The sequence below is a fragment of the Protopterus annectens genome, chromosome 4.part0 (assembly GCF_019279795.1).
Source record: "Protopterus annectens isolate FY-2018-M chromosome 4.part0, PAN1.0, whole genome shotgun sequence".
Classification (NCBI taxonomy): Eukaryota; Metazoa; Chordata; order Ceratodontiformes; family Protopteridae; genus Protopterus; species Protopterus annectens.
The window spans coordinates 892,867,674-892,890,694 of NC_056733.1; the positions used below are offsets into that span (position 1 = coordinate 892,867,674).

General features: G+C 41.3%; 1 protein-coding gene across 1 annotated transcript in view; it reads left to right on the forward strand.

Moving 5' to 3' along the window:
* SFI1 (SFI1 centrin binding protein) overlaps positions 1–23,021 on the forward strand; it is a 945,294-nt gene that overhangs the window by 18,303 nt on the left and 903,970 nt on the right. The window contains exon 2 of the mRNA XM_044068851.1: positions 8,921–9,023. Coding sequence (XP_043924786.1) covers positions 8,921–9,023 — 103 coding nt within the window. The remainder of the gene's footprint in view (positions 1–8,920; positions 9,024–23,021) is intronic.

The following is a 23,021-nucleotide window of genomic DNA, read 5'->3' on the forward strand; positions in this document are numbered from 1 at the left end:
CCCTACCAGACGTAACACCCACACAAAGGGGTCAGGCTCAGCTAGAAATAAAAAAGCTGTTAAAAAAAAAAGAGTCATCCAGGCAGTCCCAGCAGATCAGCTAGGATCCGGGATCTACTCCAGATTCTTTTTGGTACCAAAAAAGACAGGAGATTGGAGACCCATTTTGGACCTCAGCAGGTTAAACAACTCTGTACTAAAGACAAAATTTCGGATGGTAACACTGCAGTCCATTCTACCCTTTTTGGGCAGAGACAACTGGATGGGCTCGTTAGACCTCCAGGACACGTACTACCATATAAAAATACACAGGTGCTCCAGGAGGTTTCTCCTCTTCCGGCTGGGAGTCAGTCATTTTCAATTCAGGGCCCTGCCCTTTGGTCTCACCACAGCCCCCTGGGTGTTCACCAAATGTTTGGCAGTGGTCACGGCTCACCTGAGACAGAAAGGATTCCAGGTGTTTCCATACTTAGACGACTGGCTCATTTCCGCTACCACCAAACAGGATCTCATAATGGCCAGGGATTACACTATCCAACTTTGCAACAGTCTGGGTATTTCCATAAATTTTGCAAAGTCCTCCTTGTCGCCTTGTCAATGTATAAGCTTTATAGGCGCCGTATTAAACACCACAGAAATGTCTGCAACATTACCACCTCAGAGAGTGACAGACATAAGACGGAATGTCCAGCTTCTGTTTCAGCCCAGCAGAGTCCAAGTCAAGCTAGTATTGAAAGTGTTGGGCCTCATGGTGGCGGCGATTCTTCTACTTCCATTAGCCCGCTTCCACATGAGGCTTCTTCAGTAGATGCTGTTTTCTCAGTGGTCCTTTCAACAGCTACCAATGACCCACAACATTTTGATAACACCATCTTGCAAGAAACATCTCTCTTGGTGGATGGTTTCCCCTCAGCTTTTTCAGGGCAGACCCTTTGTTCTCCCCCTTCCAGTTGCCACTGTCACAACGGATGCCTCCCTGATCGGGTGGGGGGGGGGCATTATCAGGGCAGGATGGTCCAGGGCACTTGGCAACAGTCAGAATGCCACCTGCACATAAATGTCCTGGAGATGAGGGCGGTGCTTTTGACGTTGCAGGCCCTTCAGAGCTCTCTTCCCACGGGGACTATAGCAATTCAAACGGACAATATGTCTGTGGTGTGGTACATAAACAAGCAGGGCGGAACAAGATCCTACCCCCTCTGTCGAGAAGCACTCAGACTTTGGCAATGGACGATTTCATCTCAACGGTTTCTGATAGCAACGCACATCCCCTGGAAGTCCAACATCATAGCAGACAGATTGAGCAGAACTATCCTCATGCCTCACGAGTGGTCTCTAAATCAAGCGGTAGTAGACGTAATTTTTCGGAAGTGGGGCCAGCCTTGCTGCGACCTTTTCGCAACTCCACAAAACAACAAGTGCCTCGACTTCTTCACACTTTTTCCTCTACCAGGCCAACCCCTCAAAGACGCTGTTGTTCACGTTTGGCCCCGGGGTCTTCTTTATGCCTTTCCTCCCTTTCCATTGATCCCGCAATTAATTCAGAAAGCAACCGCATTGAGATCCAAAATGATCCTCATTGCCCCGTTCTGGCCTCGACAGGTTTGGTTCCCGTTCCTGCACAAATACCTACTGGAACAGCCTTGGCATCTGGAACCCCTTCCGGATCTGTTGACCTACCTTACGGGCAAGCTGCATCAGTCTCTATATTCCATCAACCTCACAGCTTGGTTGCTCCACTTCCAGCCATAGCCAGGCTTCCCCTTATTTCTCCTCCTGTTCGTGATATCATTCTGGCTTCCCATAAGTCCAATACTAGGAAGACTTATGCGAGTAAATGGAAGCGTTTTTCACACTGGGCACAAACTAGATCCTTAGATCCTTTTCATGCACCAATTCATGAGGTTCTAGACTTTCTGGCGTAGCTTTTTCATTCAGGGTCATCATCAGCCACTATCAGGGTACAATTAGTGGCCATTGCTAATTTTCATATTGGACTCTCAGAAGCAAATATTATGTCCCACAAACTCTGTAAAGCCTTTCTTAAGGGCATCTTTTTGCTCAGACCTCCAGTCAAAGATCCACCCCCACAATGGGATTTGAATTTAGTTCTAACCTCACTAATTCTGCCCCCTTTTGAACCTGCAGCTTCTTGCTCCCTCAAACTTCTTTCTTGGAAAACGCTGTTTTTAGTAGCTATAACATCTGCCAGAAGGGTATCGGAACTTCAAGCCTTGTCTGTCCGTCCTCCTTATTTGGTTTTTCATAAAGATAGGGTAACTCTCAGAACAAACCCTTCCTTCCTACCAAAAGTGTTATCGGAAGCAAATCTAAACCACTCCATTGACTTGCCTGTCTTTTTCCCAGACTATACCAACAGGGCTGAACAAAAATTACATTCATTAGATGTTCATCGCCAATTACAGTATTACCTAGACAGGACAAAACAATTCAGAAAGTCAGACCAGCTCTTTCTCTCTTATGCTGCAGGCAAGAAAGAGCTTCCGGTATCGAAGGTTACTCTTTCCAGATGGCTGACATCTATTATTACCTTGGTCTATGAGTTGAGGCACAAGCAACTTCCCTCTAGGCCTAAGGCTCATTCAACCAGGGCACTATCAACTTCAATGGCGTTTCAAGCAAGGTTACCACTAGATGCCATTTGTGCAGCAGCTACATGGGCATCCAAACATACTTTTATTGCCCATTACAAGCTTGATTTAGCCTCCAGAAATAGAGCTGATTTTGGTTCCACTGTACTCAGGAGTCTGTTTCATTGAGCCACCCAGGACTAAGATGCTAGGGACGCTGTCCCATCCGGCAAGAATGAAGGCGAGAATGACAACTTAACATTAAGAAGTTATGTCTTACCATAACGTTCCATGTTAGTTGTCTTCTTCTCGCCTTCTTTCTTGCGTCCCTCCCTCCTGCCCCCTAGCCTGGATAGACTCGAGGTTCTGAGTCCTTCCATTTCTGGAGATACAATATGTTGCGTCTTTTCCTTGTATCCTTAGTGTTACTAGCAGGTAATCTGTACTAGTAAAAGAGGATTATAATATTATCATTATAATATTACTATTTATACTATGTCTTAGCTTCCAAACGAGATCTGGGGAGTTAGCGCATGGTATTGTGGGATATAGGCCTGCCTCGAGCCGGTAAAGTTAGCTCTCGAGCTTTAGTATTGGCCGAGTCGGAGCCGAGGATCGGCTCCGAACCCATCCAGCAAGAAAGAAGGCGAGAAGAAGACAACTAACATGGAACGTTATGGTAAGACATAACTTCTTATTATACATCACATATATTGATATATATCCTATAATCTAGACAACATTACATAATTATTCATTTCATGCCTTCTCTTAAACCTCAATCATTTTCCAAAACATTTTTCTGCATGTATTGTTCCCACAATTCCTATTTTTTCTATTTAATTTACTCCTACAATCTAAAGATTCCACCCCCATTTTTTTATCTCTGTTACCATATTGAGGATTGAAGTATAGTCGATTTCGAGTTTGATTTCCATTTTCTAGTAATTGATTTTTACAGCCACCAGAAGGCCTTACTGTGTCTAGGCAATTCAGATCATGTATCCCAGCTCAAAAATAATTTACTTAGTTACACTTACTTGCTGGCCTAGTATCCCTAACAGAATACCCTGTAGGGAATTTTTAAGGTTGCCAACTCATTATAATTCCAAAACACATGTTCCCAGTTACCTCTTTCTTCCCCATCACATCACCACCATTTGCCATCCAGTTGAAGACAAATTCTTTGGAGTCTGCTTGGTGTAAAAGTTTGTGTGAATGTTACCACATACAAAAATCATAAAACTTCTAGATTTTGTTGCACATTTGGGAGCCATACATATGTCCTCCCATTGTTGCTTTGTGAATTGCATATCTAATCTCTCTTCCCAATCCTTTCTGACTTCTTCTGCTTGATTCCCATAGTTATTGTGCAATATTTTATATGCCCAACTAACTATCCCTTTTTAACAGCAGACTATGTTCTAGATTCAAATAAAAACTCAATCTATGCATGTCTTTCATTTAGGGTTCCCTTATTCCTTTCTCTGTGTCTATATTCTGATATCAGTCCCTGATAGGAAAGGCAATTACTAGCCTTCAAACCAAATGTTTTCTTGGCCTCTTTACATTCTGTTACCTTTATTTCTTTAGTTATTTGTTTCCAATGCCTTGATTCCTTTGCCAGCTTCCTTCAGTAAATTTCAGTCACCTCTTGTCTATTCTCTGTACCTCTGATTGCAGTCATCCTTATTAGCGCAATTTCATTTCTTGATTTAGTTCATAGTATACGTTCTGCTACTTTATGAATACAATATTCTGTATGACCGTTGTTATTCTCCTTTAGGATCTGCCTCAAAAATCCCATTCTTTCCTTGTGTCTTGAATTATCCCCCCGCTTCATCATCATCCCTTTCCATTTAGAATTGTAGCTTTCTGCATGTGTTATGTATAAGAGCCTTAACTGTGTAGGTCTGAATTATCCCTTCAAATCCAGTAATCCTGACCCTTCTTTTTCTTTTGGGAGGTTCAACTTATCCCACTTGACTCTTTCCCTCTTACTCTCTCAAATAAAATCCTTCAAGTCTTTATTAATTGCTATCCACAACTTCTACTCTGGTTGACAAAAATATGCCTGACCTGTGTACAAAGCTAAGGCGACTAAAAACATTTTGTTCTTTTATTTTTGCTATCCATATCCATAAGCAAGAGCTCCCAGTTTCTTATTTTTTTATTACATTTTGATTAGTTTCTTACCACATATCCTTAGTTGCCATAACACAATACTTTTCAGTCCATACTCCTAAATACTTAATTTTATTATGTCCCCATAAATATGGGTATTGCTGGACCAATTCATATTGTTTATAGCTATAGTCTCTGTTTTATCTTCATTCATTTTTTATCTTGAAAACACCTGGAACTGTCTTAGAAAAGTCCACAACACTGAAATGTCTTTTTCTGGTTTTATAAGGTACAAAGTAATATCATCTGTAAATAAAGCCAACTTTTCTTGAACACCATACCAGTTATATCCTTGAATTTCTGAGTTCCTTATTTTTTTGACAATGGTTCTATATATAACACAAATAACAAAGGAGAAAGAGGAACCCCATCCCCTGCCTGGTTCCTCTTTTCAGACATAACTTAGAGAGGAACCATCCTACTTTGATTTTTGACTCTGATCCCTCATGTATCCTTCTAATTAACCTTATTATTGAATTACGAAATACAAATGCTTCCATTTCCCTGCTCATAAAATCCTTGCTTACTGTGTTGAATACTTTCTCTGCATCGAGACTCACAAATAACAGCGGTAGTTTCTTCCATTCTGCTTCCTTCTGGATCATCCTTGTTTTTTTTAATGTTTTCAAATGTTTGCCTCCACTCCACAAAACTAATTGATCCATATCTATGAATTTTGGCATCACCTTTGTCATTCTTTCGGCCATTATAGACATAAACACTTTATAATCATGATTTTAAATTGAAATGGGCCTGTATAAAGCTGGATCAGATGGGCCTTTACCGTCTTTAGGACAGGCCATCCAGGAGTCATCTGCACTTCTGGCTGGGAGCCAGTCATTATCAATTTCGAGCTCTGCCCTTTGGCTTCACTACAGCCCCCAGAGTGTTCACCAAATATATGGCAGTGGTCACAGCTCACCTGAGACGTTCAGGATTCTGATTGTTTCCATACCTAGACGACTGGCTCCTAATTGCCACCACTAAGCATCTACTAATACAAGCAAGAGACACCACCTTACAGCTCTTTGCTCATTTACGGATAACTATAAACTACAAAAAATCTGCCTTATTGCCATCTCAACATATCATTTTATAGGCAGAGATTTAGACATAACTATAATGACAGTAAAGCTTCCAGTAGAAAGGATACAGGCCTTTCAAGCACAAGTGCTGGATTTCCTGTTCAAAACAAAAACTCAAGCAAGGGAAGTTCTGAAAGTACTGGTCATGATGGCAACAGCAGTCAGTATAATTCTTCTAGCTCAAATGCACATGAGAATTCTACAGTGGCTTCTTTTTACACAGTGGTCCATGCAGGAACTCCCAGTGTCTCACCAAATAATACTGACAGAATCTTGCAGAAAAGACCTACGTTGGTGGCTTCACTCAGACCAAGTGACATTAGGCCGACCTTTTATCCTCCCAGCTCCACTAGCCACGATGACCACGAATGCTTCCCAGATAGGGTAGGGGGGCATTATCAGGGAAGAACAGCCGAGGCATGTGGCAGAATCATGAGGCCCACTTGCATATCAATGTCCTAGAGATGAGAGCGGTGCTTCTAGCGTTGCAAGCATTCCAGGACTCTCTTCCATTAGGAACAATTGTAATCCAGACAGACAACATGTCAGTTGTATGGTATATAAACAAACAAGGAGGAACCAAATCTTATCCCCTTTGTCGAGAGGCCCTGAGAGTATGGCAGTGGGCAACGTCCTCCCAACACTTTTTGATAGCAATATGCATCCCGGGGAAATCCAGCATGATAGCGGGCAAACTCAGCAGAGAAATATTGATGCCCCATGAGTGGTCCCTCAAGCAAGAAGTAGCAGAAATGATTTTCCAAAAAATGGGGCCAGCCTTGCTGCGATCTCCTTGCCACGTCCACGAACACAAAATACAGCAGCTACTTTGCCCTAATTCCCCCTTCAGGGAAACCCCTAAGGGATGCACTAGTGCACGATTGGCCCCCTGGTCTCCTCTATGCTTTTCCTCCATTTCCATTGATACCCAAAGTTCTTCAGAAAGCCAGCACATTGGGAAGGACCTTAATACTAATAGCCCCTTTCTGGCCTTGTCAAATTTGGTTCCCCTTCTTGCGGCCTCATCTTCAGGAGGAACCTTGGATTCTGGACCCAGTGCCGGATCTTCTGTTTCATTCACTGGGAATTCCTCACCCATCCCTTCAAACCCTCAAGTTGACAGCTTTGGCTGCTCCTGTCCCAAATATATCCAGGGTACAAAATCTTTCATCCGCTGCACAACACATTTTGTGATATCTTCTCACAAGACATCATTGAGAAGGTTATAGCTTAGCAAATGGAAAAGATTTTCAGTTTGGGCATTAGAGAATCATATTGATCCTTATTCAGCATCTATACCTTCTATTCTGAAGTTCTTGGCAAACTTTTTAATGAGGGGGCAGCTGCAGCTGTTGTCCGAGTCCAGTTGGCAGCAATTTCAAATTTTCACTTTGGAAATGATGGACCAAACATTATGTCCCACATACTGTCTAAAGCTTTTCTGAGAGGCACTAATCTTTTGAGACCACCTATTAAGCCCCCACTGCCACCATGGAATCTAAATTTTGTTCTATCTGGGATAATTCTTCCACCCTGTGAACCGGCATCATCATGCGAATTTAAGTTTTTGACATAGAAAACTATCTTTTTAGTAGCCATCACCTCAGCTAGAAGGGTATCAGAACTACAGGCGTTATCAACCAAAACCCCCTTAGCTATTGTTCCACAGTGACAGGGTATTACTATGTACAAACCTGTCTTTCCTACCAAAAGTATGTTCAGAGTCCAACCTAAATAAATCCATAGACCTGCCATTTGTTTTGCCTAAATATGGCAATAAAGCAGAATATACGCTACACCAACTTGATGTTCATTGACAATTAAGTTTCTGTTTACACAGAATAAAAGAGTTTAGAAAGTTTGATCAACTGTTTGTATCATTTTCAGATGCCAAGAAAGGTGCATCAGTAGCAAAAACCACTCTATCTATGTGGTTATCAGGCTGCATTTCTTTCACTTATAATTCAGTGAATAAACAACTGCCGAACAAAATAAAGACTCACTCTACAAGGGCGGTTTCTGCTACTTCTGTGTTTCATCCCAAGTTGCCAATAGAGAACATTTGTGCAGTGGCAACTTGGGCAACGCCTCATACCTTTAGCACTCATTACAAAGTAGATTTGGCCTCCAGGGACAGGGCCTCCTTTGGGTCCACTGTTCTGAAGAATATACTCCTGTGAGCCACCCAAGAAGATGGTGCTAGGGACGCTGTCCCATCAGTAAAGAGTGAAGGCGAGTTCCATAACATTCCATGTGAGTTGTCCATCTCGCCTTCATTCTTGCGTCCCACCCTCCAACCTCCAATGGATCAAGAGATTTCTGATTGGCACCTGCTTGGCTTTGACCCTTTTCTAGTCTTCTAAATAGTAGGGAATTTATACATATATATATATATATATATATATATATATATATAAGGCAAACAAGATCTGGGGAAGGCTCTAGAGCATCATGGGATAGGGAATAAGCCACGAGCTTCAAAACCCATCAGTAATGAAAGAAGGCAAGATGGGCCACTCACATGGAACATTATGGTAGGTACATAACTTCATTTTTGGTCAACTTTATTTTTATGTATTCAGAAACACTGTTATGCTCATTCTAAACATTTTTCTTTGAAAATGCTTTTGTATTGATTGTCAGCAGTCCACCTCTAAAACATTGTTAAGTCAGTACAAGAAAGCTGTATTAAAAATCAACTTTAACAGTTACAGAAAGTTACTTTGGAGCTTTTCTTTTCTTCACTGACAGTGTTTTTCCCTGCTGGGATTAAGTAAATGAATGAATGTATGGCATCATGTTGGAGTTAAAGTCTGTATTAAACTACTAGTCAGTATTTAAACTACTAGTCAGTATTTATAGTAATGCAGTTTTTCAGAAGTCTGGTCCCATCTGAGGGCACTCTGACCACAGATGGATTTAAGAATTCATATGTTATTAGCAGTAGTTGAAGTAAGATTGGTTTTCTAGTGTCAGGTTTTAAAAACCGTACTATATCTATTCCAGTATTGTGCTAGCAAAATTGTGAACCTTACTAAAATATTTCTTTTAATTTCCTAGAGAAGTTTTTGCCATATGGCAAACGAATGCAGTCCAGCTTGCTAAGGAAACAAGAAATGTTTCTCGAGCTGATAAACATTACAAAAGTGTCATAGCTTTGAAGGTACGTAATGATTTAATTAAATACAGTACTTCAGAGGTTAACACTGTTAAAATATGCCTGTATATTTAATTCATACGTCTTAACAGTGGTGTGGTTATATTTGTATATTTAATTCATATGTCTAACAGCGGTGGTGTTCAAATGCTAGAATGAGATTGTTTTTTGATGGTCTGTCCTCCATTCCTTCAGCTCTTGTCCATGTAAATTGTTCTTAGAGAAGAAGTGAGCTTTATAAATGGAATTGTGTTTGAAAGGTCACCATAATCTCTAGTTCAGAGCTTATTGGCAATTTCCATTTCACAGTAAGTTCCTGTTGAAGGTGTAAGGACTGGAAATTTGTTCCATAGAATAGTAAGACCAAAGGTGGCATCTTCTGTAAGCATAACATACATGTGGGCATATTGGCTTTAAAAAGAAAATAGATGATACTTCCCGATTGGAATGCGGAGTGTAAAGTTAACATAGCCTGAAATGTTGACATCCCATGGGTTGAAACACTGTGTGAGGAGTTAGGGAGTCATGAATAAAGCAAGGAGAATATGGTGAAGAAGAGACTGCACAGATATTAGGGAGTGGTGAAGAAGAGACTGCACAGATGTTAGGGAGTGGTGAAGAAGAGACTGCACAGATGTTAGGGAGTGATGACCAAAACAAGGAGAGTGTGAACAAGAGACTGCACAGATGTTAGGGAGTGGTGAAGAAGAGACTGCAAATATGTTAGGGAGTGATGACCAAAACAAGGAGTGGTGAACAAGAGACTGCACAGATGTTAGGGAGTGGTGAAGAAGAGACTGCAAATATGTTAGGGAGTGATGACCAAAACAAGGAGAGTGTGAACAAGAGTCTGCACAGATGTTAGGGAGTGGTGAAGAAGAGACTGCAGATATGTTAGGGAGTGATGACCAAAACAAGGAGAGTGTGAACAAGAGACTGCACAGATGTTAGGGAGTGGTGAAGAAGAGACTGCACAGATGTTAGGGAGTGATGACCAAAACAAGGAGAGTGTGAACAAGAGACTGCACAGCTGTTAGGGAGTGGTGAAGAAGAGACTGCAAATATGTTAGGGAGTGATGACCAAAACAAGGAGAGTGTGAACAAGAGACTGCACAGATGTTAGGGAGTGATGACCAAAACAAGGAGAGTGTGAACAAGAGACTGCACAGATGTTAGGGAGTGGTGAACAAAGCAAGGGGATTGTGGTGAACAGGAGACTGCATAGATGTTAGGGAGTGGTGAATGAGAGACGGCATAGATGTCGGGGAGTGGTGAACAAAGCAAGGAGAGTGTGGTGAACAAGAGACTGCGTAGATGTTAGGGAGTGGTGAGCAAAGCAGGGAGATTGTGGTGAACAAGAGACTGCATAGATACAAGGGAGTGGTGAACAAGAGACTGCATAGATGTTAGGGAGTGTGAACAAGACTGCACAGATGTTAGGGAGAAGTGAACAAAGCAGGGGGATTGTGGTGAACAGGAGACTGCATAGGTGTTAGGGAGTGGTGAACAAAGTAGGGAGAGTGTAGTGAACAAGAGACTGCATAGATGTTAGGGAGTGTGAACGACACTGTACAGATGTTAGGGAGTGGTGAACAAAGCAAGGGGATTGTGGTGAACAGGAGACTGCATAGATGTTAGGGACTGGTGAACGAGAGACGGCATAGATGTCAGGGAGTGGTGAACAAAGCAAGGAGAGTGTGGTGAACAAGAGACTGCATAGATGTCAGGGAGTGGTGAACAAAGCAAGGAGAGTGTGGTGAACAAGAGACTGCGTAGATGTTAGGGAGTGGTGAACAAGAGACTGCATAGATGTTAGGGAGTGGTAAACAAAGCAAGGAGAGTGTGGTGAACAAGAGACTGCATTGATGCTAAGGTAGTGATGTAAAACGGTCTTTAAAATTAAGGTAATCTTCCCTGCTGTTCTCTAAAAAAAATATAGGCATAAAAGTAAAAATAGAAGCATCTGCAACCATTATGTTTAAAAAAAAATCTAAGTCTCATTATTTGCATCTATAGCCAAGCAAAATATTTAGACAAAATCCACTGTGCCCACCATTAGATTCCTGTCACTACCACCAGTGGTGTGCCATCAGGAAATTCAGCTCTGGGGACACCTGCAGCCTGAGGTTGAGATTTTGATGGTGTTGCCGCAGTCATGCCATCTTTCACCCATAGTGATCTCTTCATTACCAAAAGAGAAACAGCTGTGAATTGCATACACTTGTTCAGCAGAATAACAAGCACCACAAGTTGTCGTTGCTGTAGACCCTACTCACAAATGCCCTTTTCTGTTCAGGATTTGAGTATAATAAATTGGTTGCTGGATGGTACATACTAATATATGGCAGATATCTGTGCTGCTGTTAGGTCCTTTCATTTCCATCAGTCCATCTCTACAGTCCATGATGGTCATCTTCTTGTAGAGCTTTTCTGATTCTCTGACATTACTCAGCATGATGGGGACCAATGTCATTTTTCTGAGGTTTGGGTCTGCATGTTTGCCCTCTTTACCACTTTGTACAAAAGCCTTCAAAAGAAGTTTTCTTTTTCACCTGAGGAAAAAAGTCAGCGTGATCCCAAATGGGCTCGACACTGTAGTTCAGCTTGGATGAAGATGACCAAAGCATAAATGCACTATTTAGAATTTCATGTATGGTGATTCCCTTTTTGTGTTTTAAAGGACACAAAACGTAGGCCAGTGCAGGATAGAGAGCTCCCAAGAAATTAGTGCACCTGTTGATCCGTATGCCTGATACACAATGTAGAATTATTTATTCTCTTGCGGGCAGTTTCTTTCATCTCACCAACTGTAACATGGTATATTTAGACACCTTACCTTACTATCAGTAAAAAAAAAAAAAAAATGATTTGACAAGGTTACCTTGGTATCTGGTTTGAAGAGGTCAGTTCTCATCAACAGAAGGACTAATGCAATCACTAGCTCATAATCTAAAACTTTCCCAGCTGCTAGAACCTCCTGTTTACCCATAATTCTATGCATGAAGGCTTTCCACTGTGGATGTCTTTTGCTGCACTGTAAAGCTGGCAACTTGGAAAAATGTCACAAGGCTGTGAGTTACAACTTTATGTAGGTTCTTCCTGTTTCTGCACTTATTCTGTCTTCTTCTCAGGTCATACAATTGCCTTTTTTCACTTTTTGGACTGTTTTTATCCCAAGTTTTCCCCTACCCAGGTCTTAAAGCATTTTTGTTTGCTTACCCTCTTGTCATAGCTACCATTAAACTCTGCCACAGGATAGGCTGTCTGTGAGCATACCTGTGAAAAGGGCATACCATTTCTTTGACATTTGTAAATCCTTCCTTCTTTGTCCTTCACTCCCATTCATATTAGGGATAAAATAAATAAATTTAAGTATTTTAAACTGGAACAAGTGTTCGCACCCATGACTAGTGAGTCTTCAGCATTGATGATTTCTTCTGAGCTGATGCTGTTAATCTCAGAGGCTAAAACTGCTGTTACTAATGTGACTGTAGCTTTCCCCCAATGCAAAAAAAAACCCTGAAACATAACCCTGTAAGCAACAGACATGGATCTCTCTCTAGGTCAAACCCACCCCCCCCCCCCAACAAAAAAGGCTAAAACTGGAAATGTTCCGCAAACAAATCTCTTGATGTAGTTCCTACTTTTTCTAAAAGTTTTCTGCCGGAACAGTCTGCTGGCAAACGTCAGCCTACAAGCTTAACCTCCAGCTGACCAACATATTTCAGTATTGTGAGCTATAGATCAACATCACTGTCCTTTTCTACCCCTCCTCCACAGATTTTGATATTTTTGTGAAGGCTTTTCTAGAACCCAGGAAAAGATGTCTGCTGCCTCTGCCTCCTCTGGTTTTAGGGTGGATAATGGTCCATTTTTGTCCTGGCTGCTGATGGATTGTTCCCGTTTTCCTGTTTGTCTTATATGGTCCAAGAGCCAACCTTTTGAAGGCTTACATCAGTCTACAATATGCCAGTGTCTACATGAAGAGGTTTGCTAGCATCTAATAGTTTTGGCTTTGAGTCCACGGCCTTTGATGTAAACTTCTCTGTTATCGGCCTTACTCCTGATGAAGTTAGCTTTTGACATTGGTGTTACTGGTGTCAGTGGGGTTGTCGGACAAAATATCAAAGGCTAGGTTCCCTAGGTCGAACCTAATGTCTGATTGACAGTGTTGTTGTTGTCTTTGAAAGGGTCAACTTTCCATCCTTTGGGGTTTGGGCTCTTGATGCTGATCTCAGTGATGATGGATTTCTCGGGTGTGAGTTTGGAAGCCAGTCCCTTTGAATGAAGCTCAACGCTGAACATTATATCATTAGTGCTGGTTATGGGTGAGTTGGACCTGCACAGTTATAGTCTGCATACTCTGCCTCAAGGACTGCATTGACCCCAGTGTTAATGATATCACTGCTTACAGTTCTGCTTTTGCCATTCTTGGGGCACCTGCACCCCTTTAGGTATCAGCCAGACTCTTTTTGTAGATATTACCTCTTTACTGACCTTCCATTCCAGTTGTTCGGCATTAAAATAGAGGGCCCAGAAACCTCATGCAGGGTCTTCCACAGTATCTCTCTCTATCCATTTTTCCTCATTCTGCTTAGATTTGTCACCTCCAAGGTCTGTACAGAAACATAACGAAGCATGTTGACTCTGCTGTAGTATCTCCCACCCCATCTGTTGTTGATGAGGAAGACATAGATTCTCCTCCATTCTTAGTTTAGGTAAGTTTTATTTTTTATTTTATTATTTATTTATTTTACATTTGTTAACCGGGAAATTCTGACTGGACCAGGTCCATTTTCAGAGGAGGACCAGGGAGAAAAGCTCCAGCATCAAGTTATACAAATACAGTACATCCAGTATAATACACAAAACAGGTTACATCATGTATACTGAGCATAGTAATGTAACAAGAAATTAATAAAACACTCCAGGTAAAAGAAGATATAGAACATAGGTAAAAGACAATGTCAGTTACAGTACATCCAGCATACTACACAAAACAGGTTTCATCATGTATGCTGAGCATAGTAATATAACAAGAAATTAATAAAACTCTCCAGGTAAAAGAAGATATAGAACATAGGTAAAAAGACAATGTCAGTTACAGTACATCCAGCATACTACACAAAACCGGTTTCATCATGTATGCTGAGCATAGTAATATAACAAGAAATTAATAAAACTCTCCAGGTAAAAGAAGTTATAGAACATAGGTAAAAAGACAATGTCACTTATACATTGGTAAGAGAAGAAAATATATCCAGTAAGATTCTACAGTTAAAAGTACCCTTTCAGATGACCAAGCCTACAGGGGATCAGAGATCCAGCATGTGATCAGAGAGGAATTTGGGGAGTTAATAGCAGTGTGGGTAGGGTTATGTGATACAAAGGCATAACCAAGTACTCAGAAGGTACAATTTGAGGAAGTTTTTGAATATGGATGTGGAGGGGGCAGTGGACACGGATAGGGGCAGAGAGTTCCAATTTCTGGCAACGGTGTGGGAGTAGAGTGCTTTCCCTGCACTATTGTTAGCCTTGGTGATGGAGAGGAGAGATTTTTCACTAGATCTTAGGTACTGGTTTCCAGTGTAGAAAGTAAGTAGGTTGGATAATGAGTTTTTTTTTTTCAGGATATTTGAGAATATTGTAGGCTGTGCCCAGCTGGCGATAGTTAAGTGGCTGTGGTAGCTCAAGCCATTTCAGTTCTTTTAGTGCAGTACAGTGATGGGTTCTATAGGTTGAGTTAGTAGCAAACTTGGCTATTTTATTGTAGCATGATTCTAGTTTGTCTAGGTCACATTGTCTGTTTTGGGTAAAGATTGGTGCTGTGTATAATAGAGTTGTGAGGAGGTGGCTTTGTGCAAGAGTGACTCTTACTTTTTGTGAGAGAAAGGACTTATGCCTTTGTAGGGAGCCTAGCTTTTTGTGTCCTAGTTTTTTGGTATACGAGATGTGAACATCAAAGTGGAAATTGTCTTTTTCAATGCCCAGAAGTTTGGTGTGGTTTGAAGAGGAGATGGTGGTGCCGTCCTTAGATGTTATGGTAAAGGAGAGTTTTTTTTATCTATTAGGGGTAAATAGCAGCAGTTTTGTCTTTTTGGGATTTAGAATTAGTTGGATACCATTTTTCTACTGAGTTAAAGGTATCTTGAGTGAGTGTATGTAGGGTGGTGGGAGATAAGGCGGAGCAGATCAGGGTTGAATCATCTGCATATTGTATGATTGAGGCATGTTGTGTAGCGCTGTTGAGGGTATTTGTGAAAATATAGAACAATAGTGGGCCCAGTACAGAGCCCTGTGGGACTCCTATGGTGGTTGGAAGTTGTGTAGACAGAGTTTCTTTCTACTGGATTGATTGTTGCCTGTCAGATAGGTAGCTTCTGAACCAGGCTATAGTAAAGGAGGTGAAGGATAATGATGTTAGTGAGTCTAGCAGAATGGAGTGGCAGACCATATCAAATGCTTTTGAGAGGTCTAGGAAAATGGCTGATACATATTTGTTATCATTCCTGTGAAGGTTTATATGATTAGTGAAGGATAGAAGGGCTGTGGTAGTGCTGTGATGTGGACGGAAACCGTGTTGTGTGGTAGATAGTAGATTGTGTGTGTTAAGAAATGTCATCACTTGCAAGTGGATGCATTTCTCAGGAATTTTGGATAGCGGGCAAAGGATGGTAATAGGTCGGTAGTTGGAGAATTTGTAGGAGTTACCTCCTTTATGGAGAGGAATGATGTGAGATACTTTCCAGAGTTTGGGTATGTAGGATTCTAGCATGGAGCGGTTGATTAGGATAGAGACAGGATATGATAGGGAGTCACTAGCCATTTTTTGGTATGCAGCAGGTATGTTATCAGCTGCCAATGTGTTTGGCTTTAGTTTTAGGAGGAGTTTTTTGATAGTTGGGGTGGGCACTGGTGATAGGCTGAAAGAGGGGGTGATGTGGGATAGGTTGGGTTGTGATTCAGGTAGACTGTTTTTGGTTATTTGACTGGACAGGGCTAAAATGGATTTAGTAAAATGGTTATTAAATTGAGAAGCTATGTTTAGGGTATTGTTAGTAGAGCTGGGTGCTGGAGTAGTGGTTTTGCCTGGCTTTAGTAGGGAGTTAATGGCATGCCAGAATTTTTGGGGATTCTTTGAATATTTCCTGTGGGCGCTAAGAAAATACTTTTCTTTGTTTATTTTGAATTCACCCTTGGGCTTGTTTCTAAGCTGTTGATAGTATTGCCTGGAGCTAGGAATTTTGTCAGTTTTCCAGATTTTCCAGGCTTTATCTCTGGCTTTTAGTAAGGTTCTGGTGTCCCTACTTAGCCAGGGTGCGTAGTTGGCTTTAATTCTGATCTTTCTGCTGGGAGCTAGACTGTTAAGGATGTTAGAGAAGGTAGTATTGAAGTAGTCTACTGCCTGGTTTAACCCAAGTGTCCGTAGTGGTTCCCAGTTGCAATGGTTTAGGACAGTATTTAGGTATTGTGGGGTAAGATTACGGTCATCTCATACAAGTTTGTAGACTACTGGTTTGGGGTGATTGGAGTGTTTGTGGAGTAGGAAGGTGGGGAGATGATCACTTAGGTCATCTGGGAGACAGCCTACTTTATAGTTTTGTTTGGGATAGTTGGTTAGTGTCCAGTCCAGTATGGATTCTTTATTTGTTTTCTTATCTATTCTAGTTGGTTCTTGAATTAGTTGAGAGAACCCATATAGATTGATATGTGTAGAGTGGCTGCTGGAGTTGCAGGCTGCCCAGTTGGTGTTAAGATCTCCTAGTAGGATTGTTTTCTGAGGTAGATTGGCCTTTTTCCAGTGTAGGATATCTTCTATTTTGAGTGAGTTGTTGCCTGGAGGTATGTAGCAGCATATTATATTGATGATCTTGGTGTTTCTTATGGATAGGACAGAAAGTAAGACTTCATCATTTTGAAAAGTGGGTGGTGTGTGCAGGAGCTGGAGGTTAAGGGTGTTTTTAAAGGGAATAGCTACTCCTCCTCCTTTCCTGTTTGTTCTATCATATCTAAGTGTATTATACCCGGGGGGAGAAAGTCTTCATCTTGGATACTGGGTTTAAGCCAGGTCTCTGTAATGGTGAGTATATCAGGATTGTAGTGGGCTATGAATGCATGTATATCTGTTAGCTTGTTGGTAATACTTCTTATATTGAGATTTAGGATCAGCAGGTCAGATGTTTGTCTGGCTGAGAGGGAACCTGGATTTGAGTGAATGTCACGAGAGGTTAGCAGAGTTTGTAGCAGTGTCAGTATGTGCTTTTTAATATGAATTGTTTGTGAACTTGGTCTGTGTGTGTTTTTCTTAGTGTGGTGAGATGGTGTCATTTTTGTTAGTAATATGTAGTTGTAAGATTTATGATTGTGGGGCAGATGTAGGAGTGTGAGTGGGTTTGAGAGGGTGGGCTAGTGTGAGTAGTGTGATAGGAGTAGTTATGCAGTGGTAGGTCTGTTTGTAAGGAAGTTAGGAAGGTTAGCAATAGTAGAGCTAGTGATAGGGATGTGAGTGTGGGTAACATGATACTACTTTGAGTGAGTAGTACAACTAGGATTCCTGGTTGGTTGTGTGTGAGGGTGGAGGTGTGTTGTCTGGGAATGTGCTGTTGGGAGTGGGATCAGTGTGGGATGTAATTTGATTGGGGGGGGGGTAGGATGAGTGGGTAGGGCTAGTTGTTGGGGAATTAGAGGTTGAACTACTGGTCAGGTGATTAGAGGCTAGAATAAAGGTAGAAGTAGTGGGGACGGGTGGAAATTGGGAGCAGGGAGGGGAGCGGAGCAAGCCTGAGCGCGGCAGGGCTAACACCGATTCCAAGTGTTTCTTTAGGCTTTGGTAAGTATGTAGTGTTAGCTTAAATGGTTATATGTTAAACTGAATTGTAAACCAAATTTTTAACTGTATTTTAAACTGTATGACCCCATACCGGGAAAAAGCTGAAAAGACAAACAAAGATGTTTGAACTAAGTTATAGACTATGTTATGGGCACATAGTATAATTTTCTGACATTCTTAAAAGTATACAAAAGTAAAGCTGGGGTTAGTTACAGATGAAACAGGAGAGGTAATGAAATGTTATTTTATAGATTTGAGTATTTCTCAAAAGAAAATAGACTTTAGTTTGAGGGGGGGGACACTAACTGGAGGGTATTATGCAGCTGTTTCTTCCTGGTGATGTACTCATCAGTACAATGGTTTGATTAAGGATCTATACAGCAGAATGTACTAATACACTCACTAACATTTGTTTAAGTTAATGCAAGTAAGGTGTTTTACTGTCTAGACACTTGGAAGTTAAGCACCTACATTAGTGTTTAGTCGCAGTACAAGTGTTTGTGGGTGCCCAGTGCTCAAGAGAGAAGTTTGAAATTTCCACTGCTTGATATAGGGGCAGAGACCTGCTCGACCTGATGGGTGGTATGGATTAATTAGCATTTAGTCTCTTTAGTTGCAGGACAAGTATTTGTGGGTGCCCAGTGCTCAAGAGAGAAGTTTGAAATTTCCACTGCTTGATATGGGGGGCAGAGACCTGCTTGACCTGATGGGTGGTTTGGATGGTTTGGATTACTTGCATGCAAAAACTTACAGGAGGTTTATTTAGGATATCTGTTTTCAGCTGTGTTGGGGGGGGGTCATAGATGCTGATACAATCTTCACAGAAGACACTGCAGGAAGCATTCTGTATATCTAAATGACTTCCTGGAAGGTTCTGCCAATAAAACTGTGCAGTAGCTGATAATAGTATAAGGCAGCCCTGATGTGGTGGGACCTGTTTCCAGGAGTCCAGACAAGATACTTCTACTACTTACGACTGGAACTGCTGGGAAAAGCCCCTGTAATCTGATTTTGTGGCTGAATGCAGCTGCCCTTAAAAAGACTGCAGTACTGCAGAGCCCTGCTGTTAAATCTCCCTGATTAAGGAAAGGAGATCTTGTGAAGAGGTTTGGGAAGTGTGTTCATGCATCATCCACTCTTTCATTGAGGGCCAGTAACTTTTTGTCTTGTTTGTTTAGATTCCAGCAGTACCTAGCAGATAAGATGCATTAGTCAGTGATGAGTTCACTGATGGACAGCTAGAACAGAGATTGCAGTCTTCAATTAAAAGCTATAATTTCAAGCTGATGCTGTCAATCTTCATCCATTCTTGACTGATGGGTTCGGTTCCAAACCCTTGGAGCCAACTCAGCCATTATACAAAGCTCGCGCCAATCAAAAACTCTTGAGCTAAAACTATACCCATACTGCCTTTCTTCCCATTACCTCAGATCTTGTTTGCAGCACAGAAAATTGGACATATCAGCCGTTGCTGTCAGCCAAGTGCTCAAATTTTTTGCTATTTAGCTGTCTTTTCAACCTTTTCTGTAGTATTTTCAGCTCTCTAGTTCTCTTTTTTGTGAAGAGTGACTCTATTTGAATCTTTTATTCCATTTTTTACCTCAAGGTATCTCTGTTTTACCATCGTTGGTATTAGGCCTCTCCTCCCTTCTTACCGTTGGTAACTCTTTGATACCATCATTGGTATCCTTTCTCCCTACCCCTTTCTTCTTCTTTTCCTCTTTAGCCTTTTTTGTGTAGTCTTTGTATACCATTGCTGGTATATTTGCGAGTGTGTGTGTGTGTGTGTGTGTGTGTGTGTGTGTGTGTGTGTGTGTGTGTGTGTGTGTGTCTGTGGGCATGCCGTTTACCTGTTTAGACAAAATGGTAGAAAAAGGGAACCTCCAGGTTCAAGCATTGTAAAGACTGTGGCAGAAAGATGCTCAGTTCGGATGGGCATCTTTCATACATCTATTGTTTGATTCATAGATTAGATTGGATGTCCCTCATCTGGAAATTCAACCTCCATGCAAACTCTGCAAGGGTTTTAGTGCTTGAACTCTTGCAGAAAGACACAATAAGTTGATTCTCAAGGGCTTATTGAAATGTCCTTTTGGTGAAGCTCTCTCTGAGGCAAAGACTTCAAAATCTCTGAAAGCTGGAGCGGCACAGTGGTGCAGCGGGTTAACGTTGTTGCCTCGCAGCAAGAGATTCTCCGGATCGATTCCCGGCTGGGGTGCTTTCTGTGCAGAGTTTGCATGTTCTCCCTGCGTTTGCGTGAGTTTCCTCTGGGTACTCTGGTTTCCTTCCACATTCTAAAGACATGCATCTGGAGCGTTTCTCCCTGTGCCTCCACTGAAAATAGGCTCTGTCCTAGTCGGACTTTTCTGATCAACAAATGTCCCCGTCGGGGACCTCCATCCTTCATTGCCGTCTCTAAAGCTGACTGCTTGGCTGATCCACTTCCCCAAATAGTCAGGCTTCATTCACTCTCAGATGGCACAAGACAAATTCTATTGTCTTCTCATAAGCCATCCACCAGAAAACTATATCGCAGTAAGTGGAAAAGGTTCTCCATTTGGGCTAGTAAACAAAAAATGTACCCTTTCCGAGCTCCTTTGTCGTCCATTTTAGAGTTTTTGACAATGATTTTTAAGGAAGGAGCAGCAGCTGCCACAGTTCGGGTTCAGTTAGCCGCCATATCTAATTTCCACCTTGGATTGGATGGGTTAAATATTATGGCCCATAAGTTATCTAAGGTTTTTCTCAAAGGTGTTTTTCACATGAGACCTCTTGTCAAAATTCCTTATTCTCCCTGGAATTTGAATTTTATGCTATCTCAAATAATTCTTCCCCCCTTCGAACCAGCATCGTCTTGTGATCTCAAATTTTTGCCCTGGAAAACTATTTTTTTAGTGGCCATTACTTCTGCCCGCAGTGTGTCAGAACTTCAAGCATTATCAATCAGACCTCCTTATATGATTTTCCATGCTGATAGAGTATCTCTCAGAACAAACCCCTCCTTTTTGCCTAAAGTTTCTTCTGAGTCTAATATCAATCAGGTTATTGAGTTGTCAGTCTTTTTTCCCCAACCATTCCAACAAATTGGAATACATGCTGCACAAACTTGACGTACACAGACAGCACAAATTTTATCTTGATAGAACTAAGGATAGTAGAAAATCAGATCAACTCTGTATCCTTTTCGGAGGCCAGAAAAGTTAGACCAATGGCTAAAACAACACTTTCAAAATGGTTATCGGATTGTATCTCATTTGTTCATGCAAGTGCTAACATACCTTTGCCACACAAAGCAAAGGCTCATTCAACCAGAGCTATTTCTACGTCTTCTGCTTTTCAAGCTAAATTGCCCCTTGATAACATTTGTGCTGCAGCCACTTGGTCTAAGTCTAATACCTTTATCACTCATTACAAAGTAGATAAGGCTTCCAGGGACAGGTCTTTTGGTTCTACGGTCCTGAAAAATGTACTCCCGTGAGCCACCTAGGATTTCAGGTGCTAGGGACGCTACACATCAGTGAGAATAAACGGCGAGATTTAATAACTTCACATAAAGAAGTTATGTACTCACCATAACGTTCCATGTGAGTTGTTTATCTTTCCTTTATTCTCCCGTCCCTCCCTTCATCCTTTTCCTGGCTGACAGTTGACTTAGAGGCTAGTATCATCCTGGTTGTTCAACACTTCTTCCTTCTTGGGGAGTGCACCCCTTACAGGGGTATATATATACATGCAGCAAACAAGATCTGAGGTAATTCCAGCAGTGCATCATGGGATAAGGGGCTTGTCTCGAGTTACTGGCAAACCTTGAGCTTTGCTATCGGCCATGTCGGAGCCGAGGATCGGCTCCGAACCCATCAGTGAGAATAAAGGCGAGATAAACAACTCACACGGAATGTTATGCTGAGTACATAACTTCTTTTTATGCACCTTTCACATTTCTTGCCTTCTCATCTGATCCTTCACCTTATATTCTTTCGTTTTTTTTTTTGAATATTCAGTTGCTGCCTGATTTTTATCTACTTCTGGTTTGATTTCCATTCCCGCGTGACACCAATATACTTCTGCTAGACTAGATTCTCCTCATGTTTGTAAACTTTCACTATGTTTGGACCTTGTGAGGTCAGCAGATAAATATGCAGTCCCACGATTGCAGATCTATACATGTAATCAGTTTCAAGGAGGCCCATACCTCCTTCGGAACGGGGAATGTATAGTCTTAGTATGCACTAAGTTTTATAAATCATTTGATGAGCATGAAACATCTTTCTTGTTTTCCTGTCTAATGTATCCAACACCTTTTGGGGCCAGTCAGTCACTCCAAAACTGTAAGTTTGGACAGGAAGAACAAATTAGATTATAGCTTGAACTTTGTTCCTCAATGTGAACCCTGTTTTCAGGATTAATTTAAGTCTTCTGAAATATTCCTTACTGAATTTTATTTGCATTTGTTCATGTTTTGTCAATCCTTCATTTTTAAATATTTATAGACTGCCTCTTGCTCAAGTTCTTTTATATCACATCCCTGCCCCAGACTGATGTTTTCTTGGTGCTACAGCTTTCCTGCTTTAAAGGGTGCTTTTGCACATTTATCAAGACCAAATGACATTCTTATACCATCTAAATAAGTTTTGAGTACTCGTGGTTGTGCTTACAGTTCCTCATCTGATGAGCTGTACAGTTTTAAATCATCGACAAAGAGAAGATAAAAAGTCTTTACACTTTGTTGCTTTCTGTGAGCAAAATTATAGCCATGACCTAATCTGTTAAGTGGACAGCTTAATGGGTTAAGGGCAAGGCAAAAGAGCATTGGTGACAGAGAGCACCCCGGAATATCCCCCTTTGGATTTTTATCCCTGGAATAATAATTTGTCCTTTATCATGTCTTAACTGCAAAGTGGTTTGCCACTGTTTCATGGTCGCTGTGATATAGTTTCAGTATAGGGTGTATCTTGTATATTTTAAGCACTCTTTTATCCATGAATGTGGGATACTGTCAGATGCTTTTTTTTGTAGTGTATCCATGCCATACTTAGATTTTTCCCCTTTTTACAGTTCTCCATTATGGCTTTATTTAACAACAAATTATCCTTTGTTCCATATGACTTTTATTACCCATTTTCTCTGTTGTCATAATTGAGTTTTCATCTAAATGACTATAAACTCTGTTGGCA